The sequence below is a fragment of the Chiloscyllium plagiosum genome, chromosome 11, assembly GCF_004010195.1.
Source record: "Chiloscyllium plagiosum isolate BGI_BamShark_2017 chromosome 11, ASM401019v2, whole genome shotgun sequence".
Classification (NCBI taxonomy): domain Eukaryota; kingdom Metazoa; phylum Chordata; class Chondrichthyes; order Orectolobiformes; family Hemiscylliidae; genus Chiloscyllium; species Chiloscyllium plagiosum.
In genome coordinates this window covers 24,282,197-24,300,953 of record NC_057720.1, presented here as the reverse complement: position 1 = coordinate 24,300,953, position 18,757 = coordinate 24,282,197, and the positions used below count along the sequence as shown (strand labels likewise).

General features: G+C 38.8%; 1 protein-coding gene across 2 annotated transcripts in view; it reads right to left on the bottom strand.

The window, feature by feature from the left end:
* Positions 1 to 2,397: 2,397 nt before the first annotated feature.
* Positions 2,398 to 18,757, bottom strand: part of LOC122554223 (glycogen debranching enzyme-like) — a 103,231-nt gene continuing 86,871 nt past the window's right edge. Inside the window, exons 27-34 of one of the 2 annotated variants that reach the window (XM_043698893.1) lie at positions 18,570 to 18,681; positions 18,343 to 18,478; positions 15,093 to 15,205; positions 8,646 to 8,857; positions 7,975 to 8,072; positions 7,630 to 7,717; positions 6,163 to 6,296; positions 2,398 to 3,906 (exon numbers count right to left, since the gene is read on the bottom strand). In XM_043698893.1, the coding sequence (XP_043554828.1) occupies positions 3,789 to 3,906; positions 6,163 to 6,296; positions 7,630 to 7,717; positions 7,975 to 8,072; positions 8,646 to 8,857; positions 15,093 to 15,205; positions 18,343 to 18,478; positions 18,570 to 18,681 (1,011 nt within the window). In that variant the 3' untranslated portion in view covers positions 2,398 to 3,788. Of the gene's footprint in view, positions 3,907 to 6,162; positions 6,297 to 7,629; positions 7,718 to 7,974; positions 8,073 to 8,645; positions 8,858 to 10,545; positions 10,689 to 15,092; positions 15,206 to 18,342; positions 18,479 to 18,569; positions 18,682 to 18,757 lie in introns of those variants that run through there. The other variant, XM_043698894.1, reaches the window with a different exon arrangement.

Genomic DNA, 18,757 nt, shown 5'->3' with positions numbered 1-18,757 from the left:
GAGGCTTCATGTCAGAGAGGGAGAACTTGTAAAAAGCAACACCAATTGGGTTGGCAAACTATTGCAGTAAACAATGTTAAAATGAATCTTCAGTCACTTAAAAAAGATTTCCAGTCCTAATAACTTAGAGAAATTAAAGCAAAACAATGGGAACAGAAGCAACATTCGACACATACTTCCCATGTCATCTTGTTCAGTTTGGTTTATCTTCAGGAATTAAATTTACCAGGTCCTAGATGCTACATAAACAGATGAGTGTACTCACTCAGAGAGGTCTTATCCTAAGCCACATACTTGCAGATATGAAGTGGGAGCAGTACCAATCAGGCAAATGCTACAACAGGAGAAAATGAGGACTGCAGATGCTGGAGATCAGAGTCGAGAGTGTGGTGCTGGAAAAGTACAGTAGGTCAGGCAGCATCTGAGAAGGAGGAAAATCAACGTTTCGGGCAAAAGCCCTTCAACAGGAATGAGGCATGTGGGCTTGGGCTGAGAGATAAATGGGGGTATGGGGGGGAAGTTAGCTGAAAACGCAATAGGTAGATGAAGGTGGGGGAAAAGGTCGGATAGGATGATGGAATGGATAGATGGGAAAGACCTTGGACAGGTCATTGTGTTGGTAGTGGTGGCAGAGGGCAGTGCCATGAACACTTTAATGAAACCATTTCCTATAATGCATAACTCCATTGATACAACTATGCCAAACTAGTCTATAGACAAAGAATAAGTCAAATCTTGGAGCTGAATAGCAATTGCCACTGGAAACTGAGTGGTAGCATTGAAACTTTATAAGAAGAAAGACGGTAAACACTGGAACCAACGTACTCAAATCTAAGACTTTTATCTCACATTCCTTAACATCAATATATTATTTGAATATGAGCCTAATTAGGCACAAAGGGCCCTAACAAAATTAAAGTCAATGAGAATCAAAGGGAACCTATTCATTCAAGTCATACCTAATGCAAAGGCATATGGCGCTGGGTTGTTGGAACTCAATCATCTCATCTACTGGCTGTCAGTGCAGTATCCTAGGCCAACTACCCATCCTCCATCATAAGGTCAGATAAAGGGGATGCTTGAAAATGACTGCATAATGTGCAGCACCCTTCACAATTCCTCAGATGTTGAAGCAGTCTGCCCATATGCAAAAACAGCTGGACAACATTCGGTTAAGTTGCATGTACATTTGTGCCAGACAGGTGCTGAGCAAGGACTATTCAAAGAGAATCTGATCATCTCCTTTTAAGACTATCACTGAATCTCTTGCCCATCTTCATCCTGAGGGGTACCATTGACCAGAATCTCAACTTGTCCATCCATAAAAATACTGTGGCTACAAGAACAAGGAATAGAATACTTCCCACAAATACTTAAGAAGCTCAACACCATATGAAGTAAACAAGCCCATTGATCAGTACCTCATCCACAATCTTAAACATTGCAGCAGATAAAAGTTCTAGGCAGCACCCTCCAAACCCACTATCCTGATCATAAGGAAAAACATGTGGATAAGCTCGTAAAGAGGGCATATGACATGGTTGTCTTCATTGGTCAGGGCGTAGAATATGAAAAGTGGAAAGCCATATTGTAGCTGTATAAGATTTTAGTTTGGCCTAATTTAGAATATTGTACACAGTTCCAGTCACCAGACTACAAAGGTGTTATGAATGCTTTGGACAGGGTACAGAAATAGTTTACCTGAATGTTGCCCAGCTATGAGAAGAGATAGTACAGACTTGGTTTGTTTTCACTTGAATGCGAAGGATGAGGGGCATTCTGATACAAGTGTACAAAATTATGAGAGGGATGGATAGTCAGAATCTTTTTCCCCCAGAGTAGAAATGTCAATTAATAGGGGACATAGGTTTAAGGTTAAAAGGAGCAAGTTGAAAGGAGATAAGAGAGGCAAGTTCTTTTTTTAAACCAGAGGGCGGAAAGTGTCTGGAATGAGCTGCTGGATAATGTGATGGAGGCGGATATAAGATTGAGGCATCTTGACAGATATATGAATGGGCAGGGAATAGAGGGATACAGACCATACAAAGACCAGTTTTTTAGTTTAGAAAGGCATCATGTGTTGTCGCAGTCTTGGTGGGACGTAGGACCTGTTCCTGAGCTGTACTGTTCTTTGTTCTTGTTCTTAATCTTTACAAATATAGAACACCATTATAACCAATGTCATATGGAGCTAATGCCATGTATTCTCATTACCTTTTATCTTTTGCATTCAAAATGCAATAATCACCATTACCAATAGGTTGCAGATACTGAATGAAAGATATTTAATTTCAAAACTATAAATCTAATGAAGCATAATAAAATTTAAAAAAAAATGTACAAATTAACAAACACATTGAAAATCACATTGTGAAAAAAACCATACAGGCACAAAACTTGTAGTCTGAATGAGTTTTTAATATTCACTTATATCTGCAGACAATGTCATATGCTGTTCAGTTTCTAGCCAACCTTCCTCTTAATACAAAAAAAGCTCAGAGAATCTTCCCAAATTATAGATGAAAAGTGGCACTATTTTCAAACGATTGTTTGGCTAATTTCTTCATTAATTGGAGGGTTTTACTGAATAATGTACATCATATGCTATACTTAGGAATGAAGACAGAAAAGTTGCTTGAGGTATTTGCACTGTGATCTTATCCTCCAAATAGTCAAATTGCCAATCTTTGCCTGGTCCAGTACAAGTACTTATTAATTCAAGAAGCAAACCGAGACTGTGCACACGGTAACATATTAACATACTTTAATATGTTACCTGGTTTTGACAACAGTATTTTAGATGGACAGCATGGAACACCTCTTTCGGCAGCTTTCAGAAACTGAAGATAACTCTGCTATCTCATTTGTTGACATTCTTAGAATTACTGAAATTAGCTACAGATAATCACAGACATTGGTGTGTTTTTGACTTTCTACCTTAATTGGATACAAAAATACATGCATATATAGTATGGTTATGTACCTACAGTCTACCACGATGTCAACATAATGAGGTTAAGACGAACAGTACCATCAAAATGTTGAATTTATCATACACCCAGTTGCCACTCAATTAAACACAAATATTAAAATTTAATAATCCAGTTCTACATGTGCAAATATCATGCAAGTCCTTAAAATAACTCTCATTCTATTGGGCTTAAAATAAGCTTGAGTACAGTAGTATGCAAGATAATGCTTATCTGGCACATTACCTTATTATTGCTACTCATCCAAAATATTTTTGAAAGTGCCTCAATGTTGCTATGAAGTTCTAACTTTCCAATTAATTTGTAATGTTTAATTTATGTTGATGCATCTTGGCTGTTAAGCACAAAAACGGTGATAGCTACAATGAGGTTCAAATTGTGATTTGCACAGTGCATTCTTTTTAATGCTTTTATCAGCTTTTTAAAAGTCAAACTCTAAATTCGGATTTTTGCATTTTTGTATCGTAACATTTTTACAGCAAGTTTCAGATAAGTGCAAACACTGCTAATAGCCAAACAAGAAGCAGATAAACTCACATCAGTTAATCTCACAGCCACATTACATCATGAATTTAAAACACTTATATTATATTAGTCACTTAAGAACGATAAAATATATGAGATTGCATAAAACTTCATGTCACAACTGTCCTGTCCCATTGATGTGATCTAATGTTTTTAATTGGATCACAAAAACTGTACAGTTAAATGGCAAATGGTATTTAATACTATGGAGGGACACAAAAAGAACAACTTTCACTCATGTATTGCAATTGTCAAAAGCGAAGATACTACACTTCACAGCTCATACAGTACTTCTAGGATGGTAGCTAGTGACCAGGCTTGGGTTTCACAACTAAATGGACAGTATGCCCCATTTTCATTTGTAAGCTCTGGAAGACCTTTCCAGGTAGATCTGCAAAATGGAAAAAGAAACAAAATAGTAAATATGAAGACAGTAACTATTAGTAACTGATACAATTTAATCTCATTTTTCATGAGAACAACATGGCCAACAGTTGTTTTAAGACTTTTAATCAAAAGTGTGCCTGAAATAGGTTGTATTTCATGGCAGCCATGCTAGGTTATCAATCTGTTGGCAAACTGTGATTACTGTATGAATTACAAGCATTCAAAAGAAAACTAAGAGTAGACCAGTCTGCCCTTTGAGCCTGCATTGACTTTCGATAAGATCATAGCTGATCTAAGTTTGACCTGAACTTTACGTTATTTGCATATCGATAAAATTTCATCACCTTGGTTATCAAAAATCTGCCTTTGCCTTTAAAGTACTTAAAGATTCTGAATCCATTGCCTTTTGAGAAAAAGAATTCCAGAAACTCAAAAGCCTCAGAAGAAAATGCTTCCACATTTCATTCTTAAATGTGTGACTCCTTATTTTTAACCCATAACCCTTGTTTTCTACATTCTCGAACAAGAGGAAATATCCTCTTAACATCTACCCCATTAAGTCCCCTCAGGATCTCATACTTTTCAATTAAGTCACCTCTGACTCTTCTAAACTCCAGAAGATACAGGCCAAGCCTCACTATCCTTTATTCATAAGACAAGCTGCTTATTCCAGGTATTAGTCGAGTAAACCTTCTGCGAACTGCTTCCAATGCATTAACATCCTTTCGTAAGTACAGGTCTGTAATCAGTACTCCAGATGCAGTCTCACTGATGTCCTGTACAACTGAAGGTTAACATCCCTACTCTTACATTCAATTCTGCTCAAAATAAAACAGGACACAATAGTTTTCCCAATTACTTGTACCTGCATACTAACCTTCTGTGATTTATACACTAGGATACCACGATCTCTCTGAATCTTGGAGATCTCCAACCTCTCACTATTTAGATAACATGCTTCGTTCTGCCAAAATGGACAATTTCACACTTTCCTACATTATATTTCATTCAGCAGATCTTTGCCCATTCACTTAACTTTTCAAAAATGCTTTGTAGGCTCATGTCCTCTTCATAACTCAGATTCCTACTTTCTTTGTGTCATCAGCAGATTTAGCTATCACACCATGCATCCCCTCATCCAAGTCATTTATATAAGTTGTAGAGTTCAGACTACACATCTGGCCACTGAGGCAGAACACTCGTGACATCCTGCCATCCTGAAAAAGACCCATTTATTCTCTGCTTTCTGTTAGCCAACCAATCTTCTATCCGTGTCAATATGATATCACCACTCTATCCAGCACTTTAATTTTCCACAACAATCTTTAAAATAGCACCTTATCAAATGCTGCATGAAAATCTAATACAATATATCCACTGGTTCCCCTTTATCTATAACACAAGTTACTTAGAGTTATTGAGGTCTACATCAGAGAAAAATACCCTTTGACTTGTCAGCTGCATGATAAAAAAAAAGCATTTAATTATTCTAATCCCATTTCTCAGCATTTGGCTCTTTTTTTATGTTTTAGCATCACAAGTGTACATCTAAATACTTCTTAAATGCTATGAGCGTTTCTGTTACTAAAACCCTTACAGGCAGTAAGTTCCAAATTCCCACTACACTCCAGATGAAAAAAAAATTCCTCACATCTCCTCTAAACCTCCTGCCTCTTACCTTAAAGTTATGCCCGCTGGTCATTGTCCTTTCCACCAAGGACAACAGTTCCTTCTTGTCTACCCTATCTATGACCCTCAATTTTATACATCTTAGTCATGTTCCCCTCAGTTTCTTCTGCACCAAGGAAAACAATCCCAGTGTATTCAATCTCTCCACATACCTTTCAGCCCCCTAGGCCCACAAACCTAATTTCTGATGAAGGGCTTATGCCCGAAACATCAGTTCATCTGCTCTTCAGATGATGCCTGACTAGCTGTGCTTTTTCAGCACCACACTCTTCGACACATACCTAGAACTCTCTAGATCAGGAAATATCCCCTCTGCATCCTCTTCAGTGCAATTACATCTCTACTGTTATGAATTCTAGAACTGGGCATAACACTCTAGCTGTGGCCCAACCATCTTTTTCTACAGTTTCAGCATAACCACAATTTGAAACACAAGATACAAGTTAAATTACGTGACTGTAATGATTTGATATACAGCTGGATGTTATAGAGTAATATTCTCAAAATAAAAGATTCTTTCAGGAAAGTTTGCGTTTGCATTATATAGCCATTTTAAAAATTATTGACTTACTTTTCCAAGTAATCATAATGACGAGAAAGAACATTTTTCACGAAATATTGTGTATCTTCAGACAAATTCTTGTCGATCATTTTTGAAAATTGCAACTTTGCACGTAGGAAATAACCAAGAGGCCACAGCCATTCCTAGGAACAAAAATAAAACATACAATTTTGTTATAATACAACAAAAAGTGAGTTTTGAGAAGATTTGTAGCTCAGGTTGAGGTTTTGGATGTAGGTTTACTCGCTGAACTTGAAGGTTCATTTCCAGACGTTTCATCATCATACTACGTAACATCTTCAGTGGGCCTCAGGCGAAGCACTGCTGAAAATTCCTGCTTTCTATTTATATGTTTGGGTTTCTTTGGGTTGGTGATGTCATTTCCTGTGGTGATGTTCTTTCCTGTGATGAAGTCACTTCCTGTTCCTTTTCTCAGGGGATGGTAGATGGAGTCTAACTCGATGTGTTTGTTGATAGACTTCCGGTTCCATGCTTCTAGGAATTCTCGTGTGTGTCTTTGTTTGGCTTGTCCTAGGATGGATGTGTTGTCCTAGTCAAAGTGGTGTCCTTCCTCATCTGTATGTAAGGATACTAGTGAGAGAGGGTCATGTCTTTTTGTGGCTAGTTGGCGTTCATGTATCCTGGTGGCTAGTTTTCTGCCTATTTGTCCAATGTAATGTTTGTTACAATCCTTGCACAGTGTTTTGTAAATTAGTTTTGCTCGTTGTCTGTATAGGGTCTTAAAAGTTCATTAGCTGCTGTTTTAGTGTGATGGTGGGTTTGTGGGCTACCATGTTGCCAAGGAGTCTGAGTAATCTGGCAGTCATTTCTGAGATGTCTTTGATGTAGGGGAGTGGCTAGGGTTTCTGGACATGTTTTGTCTGCTTGTTTGGGTTTGTTGCTGAGAAATCAGCAGACTGTGTTCATTGGGTACCCATTCTTTTTGAATACACGGTATAGGTGAATTTTGATGGGTGATATACAAAATACTGTAAAAGAACTGTAATAAACACTACAATGGCAGAAGACTAGCCACCAGGATACATGAACACCAACTAGCCACAAAAATACATGACTGTCTCTCACTAGTATCCTTATGTACGGATGAGGAAGGACACCACTTCGACTATGACAACACATCCATCCTAGGACAAGTCAAATAAAGACATGCACGAGAATTCCTAGAAGCACGGCATTCCAACCAGAACTCATCGAGTTAGACCCCATTTACCAACCCCTGAAAAAAGGAACAGGAAGTGACTTCACCACAGGAAATGACATCACCAACCCAAAGAAACCCAAACATATAAATAGAAAGCAGGAATTTTCAGCAGTGCTTCGCCTGAGGCCCACCGAAGATGTACCTGGTAGGGTGACAAAATGTCTAGAAATGAACCTCCCAGCTCAGCGAGCAAACCTACATCCACAACAAAAAGCATTTTGCTGAAATTGATGAAACACTGTATAAATAATTACCGGTCCTTGGTGGTAGTTATAGCCTCTTGATATATTGAAGTTGCCATTGTCGAAAGAGTTATCATATACACCACAGTAAACTTGGTCACTAACCAGAAAGAAAAACAAATATTACAATCTCTATTAAGGCACATTAGCAAGGGAGTCCAGACTGGGTAACAGAAGAAAATGGATAGCCATGAACAGATTACCAAAGAAACACCTCACCAATTCTGTGCTTTGTCATGTTTTTACAAAAAGACTGTATCTCAATGTGACTAGTATACATTTCAGCAATTGTTTGTTTTCATTAACAATATTCATTCTACTGAAAATGGGACTAATTTTAGCAACAATGTTACTCACTCTGGATCTAATGTTTTCAATCCCAGGGGTCCAAGCAGCTTCTCCTCTACAACCGTTAAAGCTTTCCATGCTTTTTCTGGGCTAAAAAGCTCAGGGGCCTGAAAATGAATGAAGTTGATTTTATTGCAGTAATTAAAGCTTCATTTAAGCATTCATATCATTTTACATATCTCAAAAGGTGAGAGGCAAGAGATCTCACAACTGATTGGAACAGCAATATCAATGGCACCAAACTCAGAATTTAGCACCAAAAACATAAATGATGACAGATCAACCACTTAACATTGGTAATTCACATATTAAGGAGAAAGTGAGGACTGCACATGCTAGAGATCAGAGCTGGTCACATTTTCAATTCACATATTAAGCCAATTTGTACCAAGATTTAAAATATGACATGAATGCAGAAAAAAAGTGCTACCAATCCTCTGCAGATCTGGCACCAACTGTAGGGAGGTAAACATAAGCACACTGATTTTAAATGTTAATTCTCAGTTTCTCTCATCACATACACTGCCTGACCTGCAGAACATATCCAGTATTTTCTGCCCATATTTCAGATTTACAGAATCAGTAGCATTTTAAATTGCGACATCTTTACTGACAAGTTTTTTTTAAAAAAGTGTTGTGCAAGAGCAATAACATTTATCCTGTGAAATCCAATCACTTACCACAACCATAGCTATAGGAAAGTTTGGTCTTAGTTGATAGTCACACCATGGACTGGAAGCACCAAAGCTGTCTTTATAAATGTGCCTTTTGTGGACCAAGTTGGGAAACATTTCATTGGGATCATCTGGATCTTCAGAAACATAGAAATTCTTTTCAAAGTTCTCCATTATTTTCTCATTCCACTCCTCATACGTTATAAATATTTCTTTTCCTGCATAGTATAATAGATATTTCACTACATCATTTTGCAGGCTTGGAAAATAAACTTACAAACTTATTTTGCAAACCATGTAATTTAATGAAGCATGCGTCACACAAGTAAAGATAGTAGGCGGCACGGTGGCACAGTGGTTAGCACTACTGCCTCACAGCGCCAGAGACCTGGGTTCAATTCCCGACTCAGGCGACTGACTGTGTGGAGTTTGCACATTCTCCCAGTGTCTGCGTGGGTTTCCTCCGGGTGCTCCGGTTTCCTCCCACAGTCCAAAAAATGTGCAGGTCAGGTGAATTGGCCATGCTAAATTGCCCGTAGTGTTAGGTAAAAGGGGTAAATGTAGGGTAATGGGTGGGTTGCTCTTCGGAGGGTCGGTGTGGACTTGTTGGGCCGAAGGGCCTGTTTCCACACTGTAAGTAATCTAATCTAATCTAATCTAATCTAAATTTCCAGCAATAACTGACACTTGGCTGGATAAGTGCAGCCCCAACAACACTCAAGGAGCTTGACACCTTGTCGAACAAAGAAGCCATCTTTATTGACCTCACATCCATTTAATCCCTGTACTATCAATACCCAGTGTGTATCATTTACAAGATGCACTTGGGGTGGCATGGTGGCTGAGTGGTTAGCACTGCTGCCTCACAGCACCAGGGTCCCAGGTTCAATTCCAGCCTCAGGCGACTGTCTGTGTGGAGTTTGCACATTCTCCCAGTGGTTTTCCTCCGGGTGCTCCGGTTTCCTCCCACAGTCCAAAGATGTGCAGGTCAGGTGAACTGGTCATGCTAAATTGCCCATAGTGTTAGGTGCATTAGTCAGAGGGAAATGGGACTGGATGGGTTACTCTTCGAAGGGCCTGTTTCCACACTGTAAGTAATCTAATGTAAATAATCATGGCTTCTCAGAGAGCACCTTCCAAACCCATAACCATGTCCATCTAGAAGGACAAGGGCAGCAGATCCATCTTAACTTGGAAATTTATTGCCATTCCTTCAGTGTCATTAGGTCGAAGTCCAGGAATTCTCCAATAGTATTGTGGGTCTACCTACTAGAAATGGACTGCAGTAGTTAAAGAAGGCAGCTCATCCACCACCCTCTCAAGTGCAATAAATGCTGGGCCAGTCAGTATCTCATGAGTGAACTTTTAAAAATTACTCATAAATGATAGTTATGAGTGAAATGCAACTATTAGACAGACAGCTATGTGCTAGTGCATTCTTTTGATAACTGGATTTGAATAAAATGGGCTGTTACAATGTGCACATTTTTCAATTCTGCCACTTGAGGCAAAAACAATGGTGTAGATTTCAAAAGAACACAAATAGAAAGATTCTTAATAGGTGGAGGATTCATTACACCAAATTACTCCTCAGGAGCAGAAAATTATCCCAACAGATGTAAACTTGAACTGTTAAATCAATTTTGCATCTTTATAGAATTGTATCACTGGCGGCAAAGGTTCAGAGAAAATTTGCAGGTTAAGCTATTGAAGAGAACTGGTAGGAAATAGTGGAAGAAAATATTTCTGTTTGAGAAGTCTTGAACCATGGTACATTTCATAAAAATTAGATACAGATCTTTTAAGAGTGAAGCTAAGAAAAACATCTAGGAACAGGACTACTGAAGTCTGAAACTTCCTTCTGCAAAGAGGTAGTCAATTGTTAAATTTAAAACAGATTGATAGATTTTTGTTCATCATTTTAAGGGGTAATGGGACAAAGTAGGATATATGGTGTTATATCAAAATCTTCAGTAATGAAGACATTCTTTTCAAAGTTCTCCATTGTTTTTCTATTCCACTCCTCGAATGTTATAAATATTTCTTTTCTTGTATAGTGTAATATTATTTCACTACGCCATTTGTCAATATCAGGTACAATTCAGTTGGACGACGGAATAGGCTCAAGGGGCTAAACAACCCACTCCTGTTCCTCTGCATTGAAACTCAGCCATTAATGGGATTGGAAAAGGATAAAAAGTGAAAATTGGAGGAATGGAATGTTTGGTAAAATACAAGGTGAGAGCAGAAAGTGTTAGAATGGAGCAAAGCTATAGAAGGATGCAAAGACAAAGTTGAGAATTTTAAATTTGAGAATAGGAACATGTAGCCGATATTCGTCAGCAAAGATGAGCAGAATTCATTGTGTGGCAGATTATATGCAGCAGAGAATGAGACAGGTTGCAGTTCATGAAGAGTGTTTGTCAGGAGGCCATAAAGGAGAAATTCAGTCATCAAACTTGGAGATGGCAAGATCAGAGATGAAGATTTCAGCAGCAAAAGGGCAGATGCAGGAGAAAGTGTACAGGCTTGGTAAATAAACCACAGGTTTCAAAAAGACACCAAGGATTACAAATTAACTCAGCAGAAAAAAAACAGTATCAGTAACAAAAAGAACAATAATTTCAGTGGGGGCTGAAGACAAAGAGTAAATAAATGTGAAGTTGGTTAGGTGACAGCTAGAGCATTGTATGTAGCTCTGAAATCCACTTTACAGGAGGAATGTGACTGCACTGGAGAGAAAGCAGAAGAGATTAACTAGAATGCTGCCTGGGCTGGGGAGTTTTAGTTCTGAAGAGAAATTGGATAAATTGATGTTTTCCTTGGAACAGAGGAATCTAGGGGTGGGTTGGGGGAGGGCACATGATTTGATGGGGGCGCATAGACAGAAAACAGGAAATAAATCTCTCCCCTTAATGGAAGATCAATGGCAGGAGCATAAATTTAAGATAAGGGATGGAAGGTTTCAGGAGGATGTGAGGGAAAATGTTTTCACGTAGAGGGTGCTGGGAATCTGGAACTTGCTGCCTGTAATGGTGATAGAGGCAGAAACCTTCATACCATTTAAGTAGTACTTCGATGTACACTTGCAATACCCAGGCTGGAACATAGGATTTGAATAGTTAGGTGGTTGTTTTTGACCAGCACAGAAGGGTCAAAGGGTATTTTTTCTGTGCTGTAGACCTCTATGACTATGTTATGTATTGGGGCATTAATCATTTACAATTTAAGATGTTATCCTATCCACCTTTATCCTAATAGGAGGACTTTGAGGCTAAATAATAGACATCAAAGATATCTGCCCTCCTCTAATTCTGGCTTCTTGAGCATTACAGATTTAAATCACTCCACCATCCATGGCTGTGTGCCATTAGTTGCCTGGGGTCCAAGCTCCAGAATACTTTGCCTACATCTTCCTTCTTGACCTCTCTTTCCTCCTTTACCAGACTCTAAAACATCCCAGCTGCTTCAGCAACAATCCTCTCTCCATCACAAATTCAGAAGTCGGGATTGTCACCAATGATTACACAATGTTCAGCACCATTCGTGGCTCCTCAGATAGTGAAGCACTCCATCACTAAATGCAAAAGGACATGGCCAATATCCAGGTTTGGGCTGAGAAGTGACAAGTAACATTTGTGTCACACAAATGCTAGACTCTGACAATCTAACCACTGCCCCTTGACATTCAATGGCGTTACCATCACAGAATCCCCACAATCCACATCCTGGGGTTACCGTTGACAAGAAACTCAATTGGACTCATGATATAAATACACAGTCTCTACAAGAGCAGGCCTCAGGCTAACTCCCTGAAGCCAGTCCACCATTTACAAAGGACGAGCCAGAAGTATGATGGAATACTCCCGACTTGCCTGGATGGGTGCAGATCCAACAACACTGAAGAAACTAACACCATCCAGAACAAAGCACTCTGCTTGATCGGCTGCCACATTCACAAGTATCCACTTCTTCCACCTCTGATGTTCAGTAGAAGCAGTGTGTACCATCTACAAGATGCACTGCAGAAATTCACCAAAGATCCTTATACAGCACCTTCCAAATCCATGACCATTTCCATTCAAAAGGACAGGTTCCCAGATATATGGGAACACCACCAGCTGCAAGTTACCCTCCAAATCACTCACCATCCTGACTTGGAAATATATTACCATTCCTTCAGTCTGGCTGGGTCAAAATCCTGAAATTCCCTCCCTAATGAGCTTATCTACAACAAGGACTGCAGCAGTTCGAAAGGCAGCTTACCACCACTTTCAAGGGCAATTCAGCACAGACAAATGCTGGCCAGCCAGTAGTGCAAACATCCAACAAGTGAATAATGAAAAAAAAATTGACCTTTCTTTTGGTCACCTGACCCAATGTCTTCTCATGTATCTTGGTGCCTTACAGGTAGTTCTCCTATAACACCATAGTTGCATTCCAGTGAGACTTTGCTTAATTGGAAATTGCTTAATAGAAATAATGGGGCCTAAGGGAAAAGTGGGGTTAGGGGCAGGCCCATCAAAAAATATCACTCACGATCGCTCAAAAATCACCCAAATGTGCAGCACTGCCTGAATGAAGACTGAAATAATATTTATTAATGAAACAAAAGTAAATTTAACACAATATATTTAAAAAAAATGTAAGAAAGCTGCTCTCTGTATAGTACCTCTCACAGAAAGCTGCTCTGTTGGCAGCTGACATCACCACCATTGTGCATGCGTAGGATGGTGTATACACTGGCACATGCGCAGAATGGCATGGAGATTTCGGAGCAGATATCAACACATGTGGAGAATGAAGCACACAAATTGATCCCTGCTGGAATTGCGTTTTTGCCAACAGAGGTAAGCATTCTCAAAAATACGGTTCCCTAATTCTTCAACAACGTTATAGCTAAATCGTGCTGCCAAAATACATGTTATCCCAGAACTACCTGTATTTTGTTTTATAATGTTCCGGTGAAGCAGTTTGTAATGGTTAAGTGTTAAAGCTGCGATATAAATATGTAGGTCAAAGTATCAAAGCTGGTAAGCATGAGATCTTCAGCATTGTTGTCGAGAAAGCAGTATAAAATCAGGGAAGATATACTAAACTAGTAGACTGTAATTAGTAAACGATATAAAGCAAATGGTGAGATTCCAGCTGGAGAACAGAGAAAATCCGCATTCAATACTTTCGAAGGTCTTGGAGATAATGTGGTCAAGATTTTGTAGAATAGTATCAACGCTGAAGGAGTTCAACAATGTGGAAATACTAGAGAAGCTGGGATTGTCCTTCTTAAAGCAGAAAAGGCTAAAAAGGAGTACTAAATAGTCAAAACCATGAATAGTTTTGATGAAGTAAATAATAGGAACTGTTACTAGCGGTGGAAGGGTTGGAAACCAGAGACAGTTTTGCTACTAAAAAAAACTTACACATTTTGTCAAAGGTATCCAGCTTGTACCCACAGCAATTTTCAAGAATACCAATGAACCAGCTCATGGCTGTGACCTATTTTATTGACTCAAGAGTTTCAGCTAAGTTTGAGTTTAAACTCAACAAAATGGGTGACAGCCACTGGTATACTTTGTTAGGACAATGCCCTGACAAGAGTTTAAATTTTGAACAAGGCAAATTTACAAAACCCTGCAGTTAACGGTCAATCACCAATAACAGGTACATTTCCCATTGCAATGCCTCTATTAGCACCTACCGCTCATACAGAATAATGTTAGCTTCTCCCTTAAATTGGTATTCCTGCAAATTTTCCTTATGAATGCAAGACAAAAAGCTTTGAGAAACGTGGCTTTTTCTAGTAGCATTCAAGTCCCATACTACCAAGCGACAATTTATAGACAATACATGATGATACATTTTCACTAATTGGACACCAATTTTTTTTTTTTACAAATGGTGACAAGACTGCTATGTTCTAGAATGCACTGCCTGCAAGGTTATAGTTTCAATATCAACAATTGTCCCATAGTTAGAGAGAGAATTGCATAAGAAACACTTATAAGCTGAGGGAAACGAGGAGGAAAGTGAAAATAAATGGATAGTGTAACCAAAGAACTGACACAAGGATGATGGGTTAAATATCTCAAATGTTGTGATTTTTAAAACATTGTCCAGAATAATAATCAATATCAGAAAGCTTACCAACATAAAACATTCAAGGTCAGGGACCAATAGTAATGTGTTGCAAACACTTGAGGATATAAAACAAATCTATTTTAGGAACTGAACAAAATCAGTAGGAATAGAACACTCAACTGTTGCATTCAATCCCTTGAGTACATTCCACCATTCTGTTAGATCATGGCCGATTTGTAACTCAACTCCATTTACCAGCTCGTTTAACTGAAATCCCTTGATATTCTTTTTCTCACAAAAACAATTCAATTCTTGAAAATATTAGAGTCGTCTGACTGAATCATAGCAACTATGTATAGAAACTAACTTTCTCACCATCTTTATATGCCTTCACTCCATTGTAAGGGAACAGGGATTTTTTATTCAGTTCCATCAACCAGCGAACAGTTGATTTACTGAGGCCAACTATTTCAACAGCAGATCCATCTCTGAAAAATAAAAACATTTCAGCTGGTCAGTTTATGGAATCAGATATTTCCCAGAAGGATAGATTGTGGAGAAAACATAAAACTTGCATTTATATAGTAGCACTAATGTTTTAAAAATATCTCTTTCAAAGACTCCAGAAATAAAGGAGAGAGTTTGGGAAGGATAATTTAAAGCATTGCTAAAGAGGTGGGTCTTAAGGACAATCTTAAAAAGGAGCAAAGAAAGTTGGAGAAAAAGGGAGGTTTCAGAATAAATTCCAGAGTGTGGGGTTTCAGTAGTTGATAGTACAGCTGGATAAGAAATGAGAGCAGGTTGACTACATATGAGGCCATAGTCAATTGAGGAGTGTTTGATGAGGGATGGACTGTGGAAATTCCTGTTTTTATCCCCGTACTAATTTGCTTTCAAAATAAATTAGGATGATCTTTTTGGGAACAGAAGTGTTATTTTATTGTCCATCCTTAGTTATCCTACCATTAGAGATATTTGTATACTATAGGGGTACAAACAAGGATAGAGCAGACCGGGTATTATGTCAGGTACCCTTCCCAAAAAAGAATTGTGAAATCCAACTAAGTTAATGACATTTGGCAGCTTTTATCAACACATTTGTTTTTGGTGCTAGTTCATTTTGTATTTGCCTTGGACAGCAATTTTTTTGTGTACATTTAAAGAATAATCCCACAAGTCTGTGCTGTTGGCAGGGATCTTGCTCAATACAGTAAATTCATCAAGAGGCATGGAAGAACATGAGTGCCAAGGACAATCCATGGCAATTATTGAGAGAGTTGGCATGAACAGTCTAGGGCAAATGGTGGCTTGTGGCTTGTATGGGTTGGCATGAGTTGCCACGGATTTGGCACAGGGCTTTAAAGGGGACAGAAAGGGAGGGGTAACAGAGACAGACGATAGGAGCAGGACTAGGCCATTCAATCCAGATTCTGCTTCACCATTCAATATGATCATTGCTGATCATTGAGCTCAATATCATAATTCTGCTCGCTATCCCATATCCCTTGATCCCTTTGGTCCATACGAGCTATGTATACCTCCTTCCTGAAAACACAATGTTTTGGCCTTAACTATATTCTGTGTTAGTGAATTCCACAGGCTCACCACACTCTGGGTGAAGAAATATTTCTTCAACACAAGTTCTAAATGTTTTATCCCTTACCCTTAAACTATGACACCTGGTTCTGGAGTCAGCTACCATCAGGAACATCCTTTTTGCATCTAATCTGTCTAGTCCTGTTAGAATTTTTACAAGATGTCTCCCTCATTCTTCTAAACTCAAGTGAATACAATCCTAATCAATTCAATCCCTCCTCATAGATCAGTCCTGCCTTCCCAAGAATTAATTTGGTAAACCTTCACTGCACTCTCTCGATAGCAAGAGTATCCATCGGCAGATTAGGATACCAAAACTGCACTCAATATTCCAGGTGTGGTCTCACCAATGTCCTGTATAATTGCAGCAAGATGTCCTTATTCCTGCATTCAAGTCCTCTCATGAGGAAGCCAACATACAGTTTGCCTTCTTTACTGCCTGCTCCACGTGTATCCTTACTTCCAGCAACTCTTGCACATGGACATCCAGGTCTTATTGAACATTCCCCTCTCTCAAATTACAGCTAAATAATAATCTGCCTTCCTACTTTTGCTAACAAAGTAGATAAGAGGAATCTTGTTGGGGGAGCAAAATTTGCAGGCGAGTGCTGATTTTTGTTCTATACTTTTCTTCACAGCTTTGACAGAATGCCAGAGCATCAAGACTGACATTTCAGTGTTCCACGCTGCCCCTCGCAATGTTTAAACTTACAGTTTCACCCACCCCCACCCGCAGTGAGATCTGATGTTCCAGGCACTTTCTCCTGAGTAATATTTGTGGAACCTCTGGGTCTGCGTTCTTGACCATGCAGTGATACTTGAGGCTAAGGTCTCCAGATTTCCCAATGTTAAATTGTAGGATAACTGTCAGGCATCCAGTTCAGGTTGTCTGGAATCCAAAAGTAGAGGAGTGTTTCATGGAGGTAGAGAGGCAGAGCTGAATGTCATCTGCTTACTGGAGGAATCTGGCACTGATTTTGAACAACGTCAAGTACTATCATGGAGATGAAAATTAGTAAGGATAGCTCCTTAGATGTCTCCAGAGGTAATGGTATGGGGCTGTGAGGTCAAGCTGTTACAGAAAATCTTTCCTGATCTACAGTGTAAGAGTAAAACTAGGCAAGGCAGTGTTCCTATTATGGCTACATAGGGGAGGTGTTGAAGGTGGTTTGTGTTTTCCACTGTGTCATAGGCTGAGAAAGTTAGGGTCTGTCATCAGAGTCACATTGCATCTCATTTGTGGCTTTGGTTACGACTATTTTGTTGCAAAACCTGATTGGAGTGATTCAAATAATATGAAGTGATAGGAAAGGTGGGAGAAATTTGGAGGTGATAACATTAAAGGCGTGAATTTAAGAGATGTCACAGACTTTGATGACAAAGGGGAGATTAGAGAAGTTACAGTTTTGGAGAAGAGAGATAATGTTCAAATTGTTTGATAAATGAATAATGGTGAGAAAGGGGAAGCAGTACATAACAGGAAACTGTTTGCAGTATCAGATAACAGGGCCTGGTACAGATGTTAAGAGGCCAGGAGGTTAGTGGTAAGTAGGGTTGAGAGAGTAGAGAATGGGTCTCAGGGAGAAGGCAAGCTTGGTGAGGGTCTCTGGAGAAATAGGAGTGGAACAAAAACAAAATGCATCACATGTATGTTTTCTTCTTCATAATACTTGCAATCAAGTATCCATCCTAAGATGTTTACCGATTGTAACCTCTCTAACCCAAGGAAATTAAGCAACTTGAGGATCATCCAAGTTAACTTTTCTCCCCATTGCAGACTGACCCTTGACTAGTAACAGCTACAAGGACAATATTGTCACTTTTGCTCTAACTACTGTGCAGAGGTTTTTAAAGATCAAGTAAGAATTAAGAAATACAAAGATTAAATTAATTTCTATTAATGTTTACAATATTGTTTCAGTAGTTTCACAAAACGGCAGAAAACAAAATACACAATTTATTCTTTTAAAAAAAACTGGTCCTCAATTTGAAGTTGAGATCTTTAATCTCATTTTACTAAGACTTTTACCTTGGTGTAGCTGGAATTCCTTTGTTTTGAGCTATTTCACTCTCCCCCATTTTGTCCATCCAGGTTCCACAATTGTATCGCTGCCCTCCAAAGACAAAACCTGTTTCTTGGTTCACTCCTATAGCTACATTGAAACCTTCAAGGGAAGTAAATCAATACATTACATGTAATGTCTCAAATTATTTGCAATATAGTATGCGCAAGAATTGGAAATATAGCAGAAATACCTTCATCTTTCATGTGTGGATCCATGTGAGGTCCAGCATTTCTTTCTCTGAACTGTACACCTTCCATATGACGCTGCATGACCTCTTGAATGACATCATACAGTGGCTGTTCCTGGTTTGAAGGATATCCCAAAACGCATTAATTGAAATATGGACAAGTTCTTTTCTCTTTTTAAAAACGTATTAGT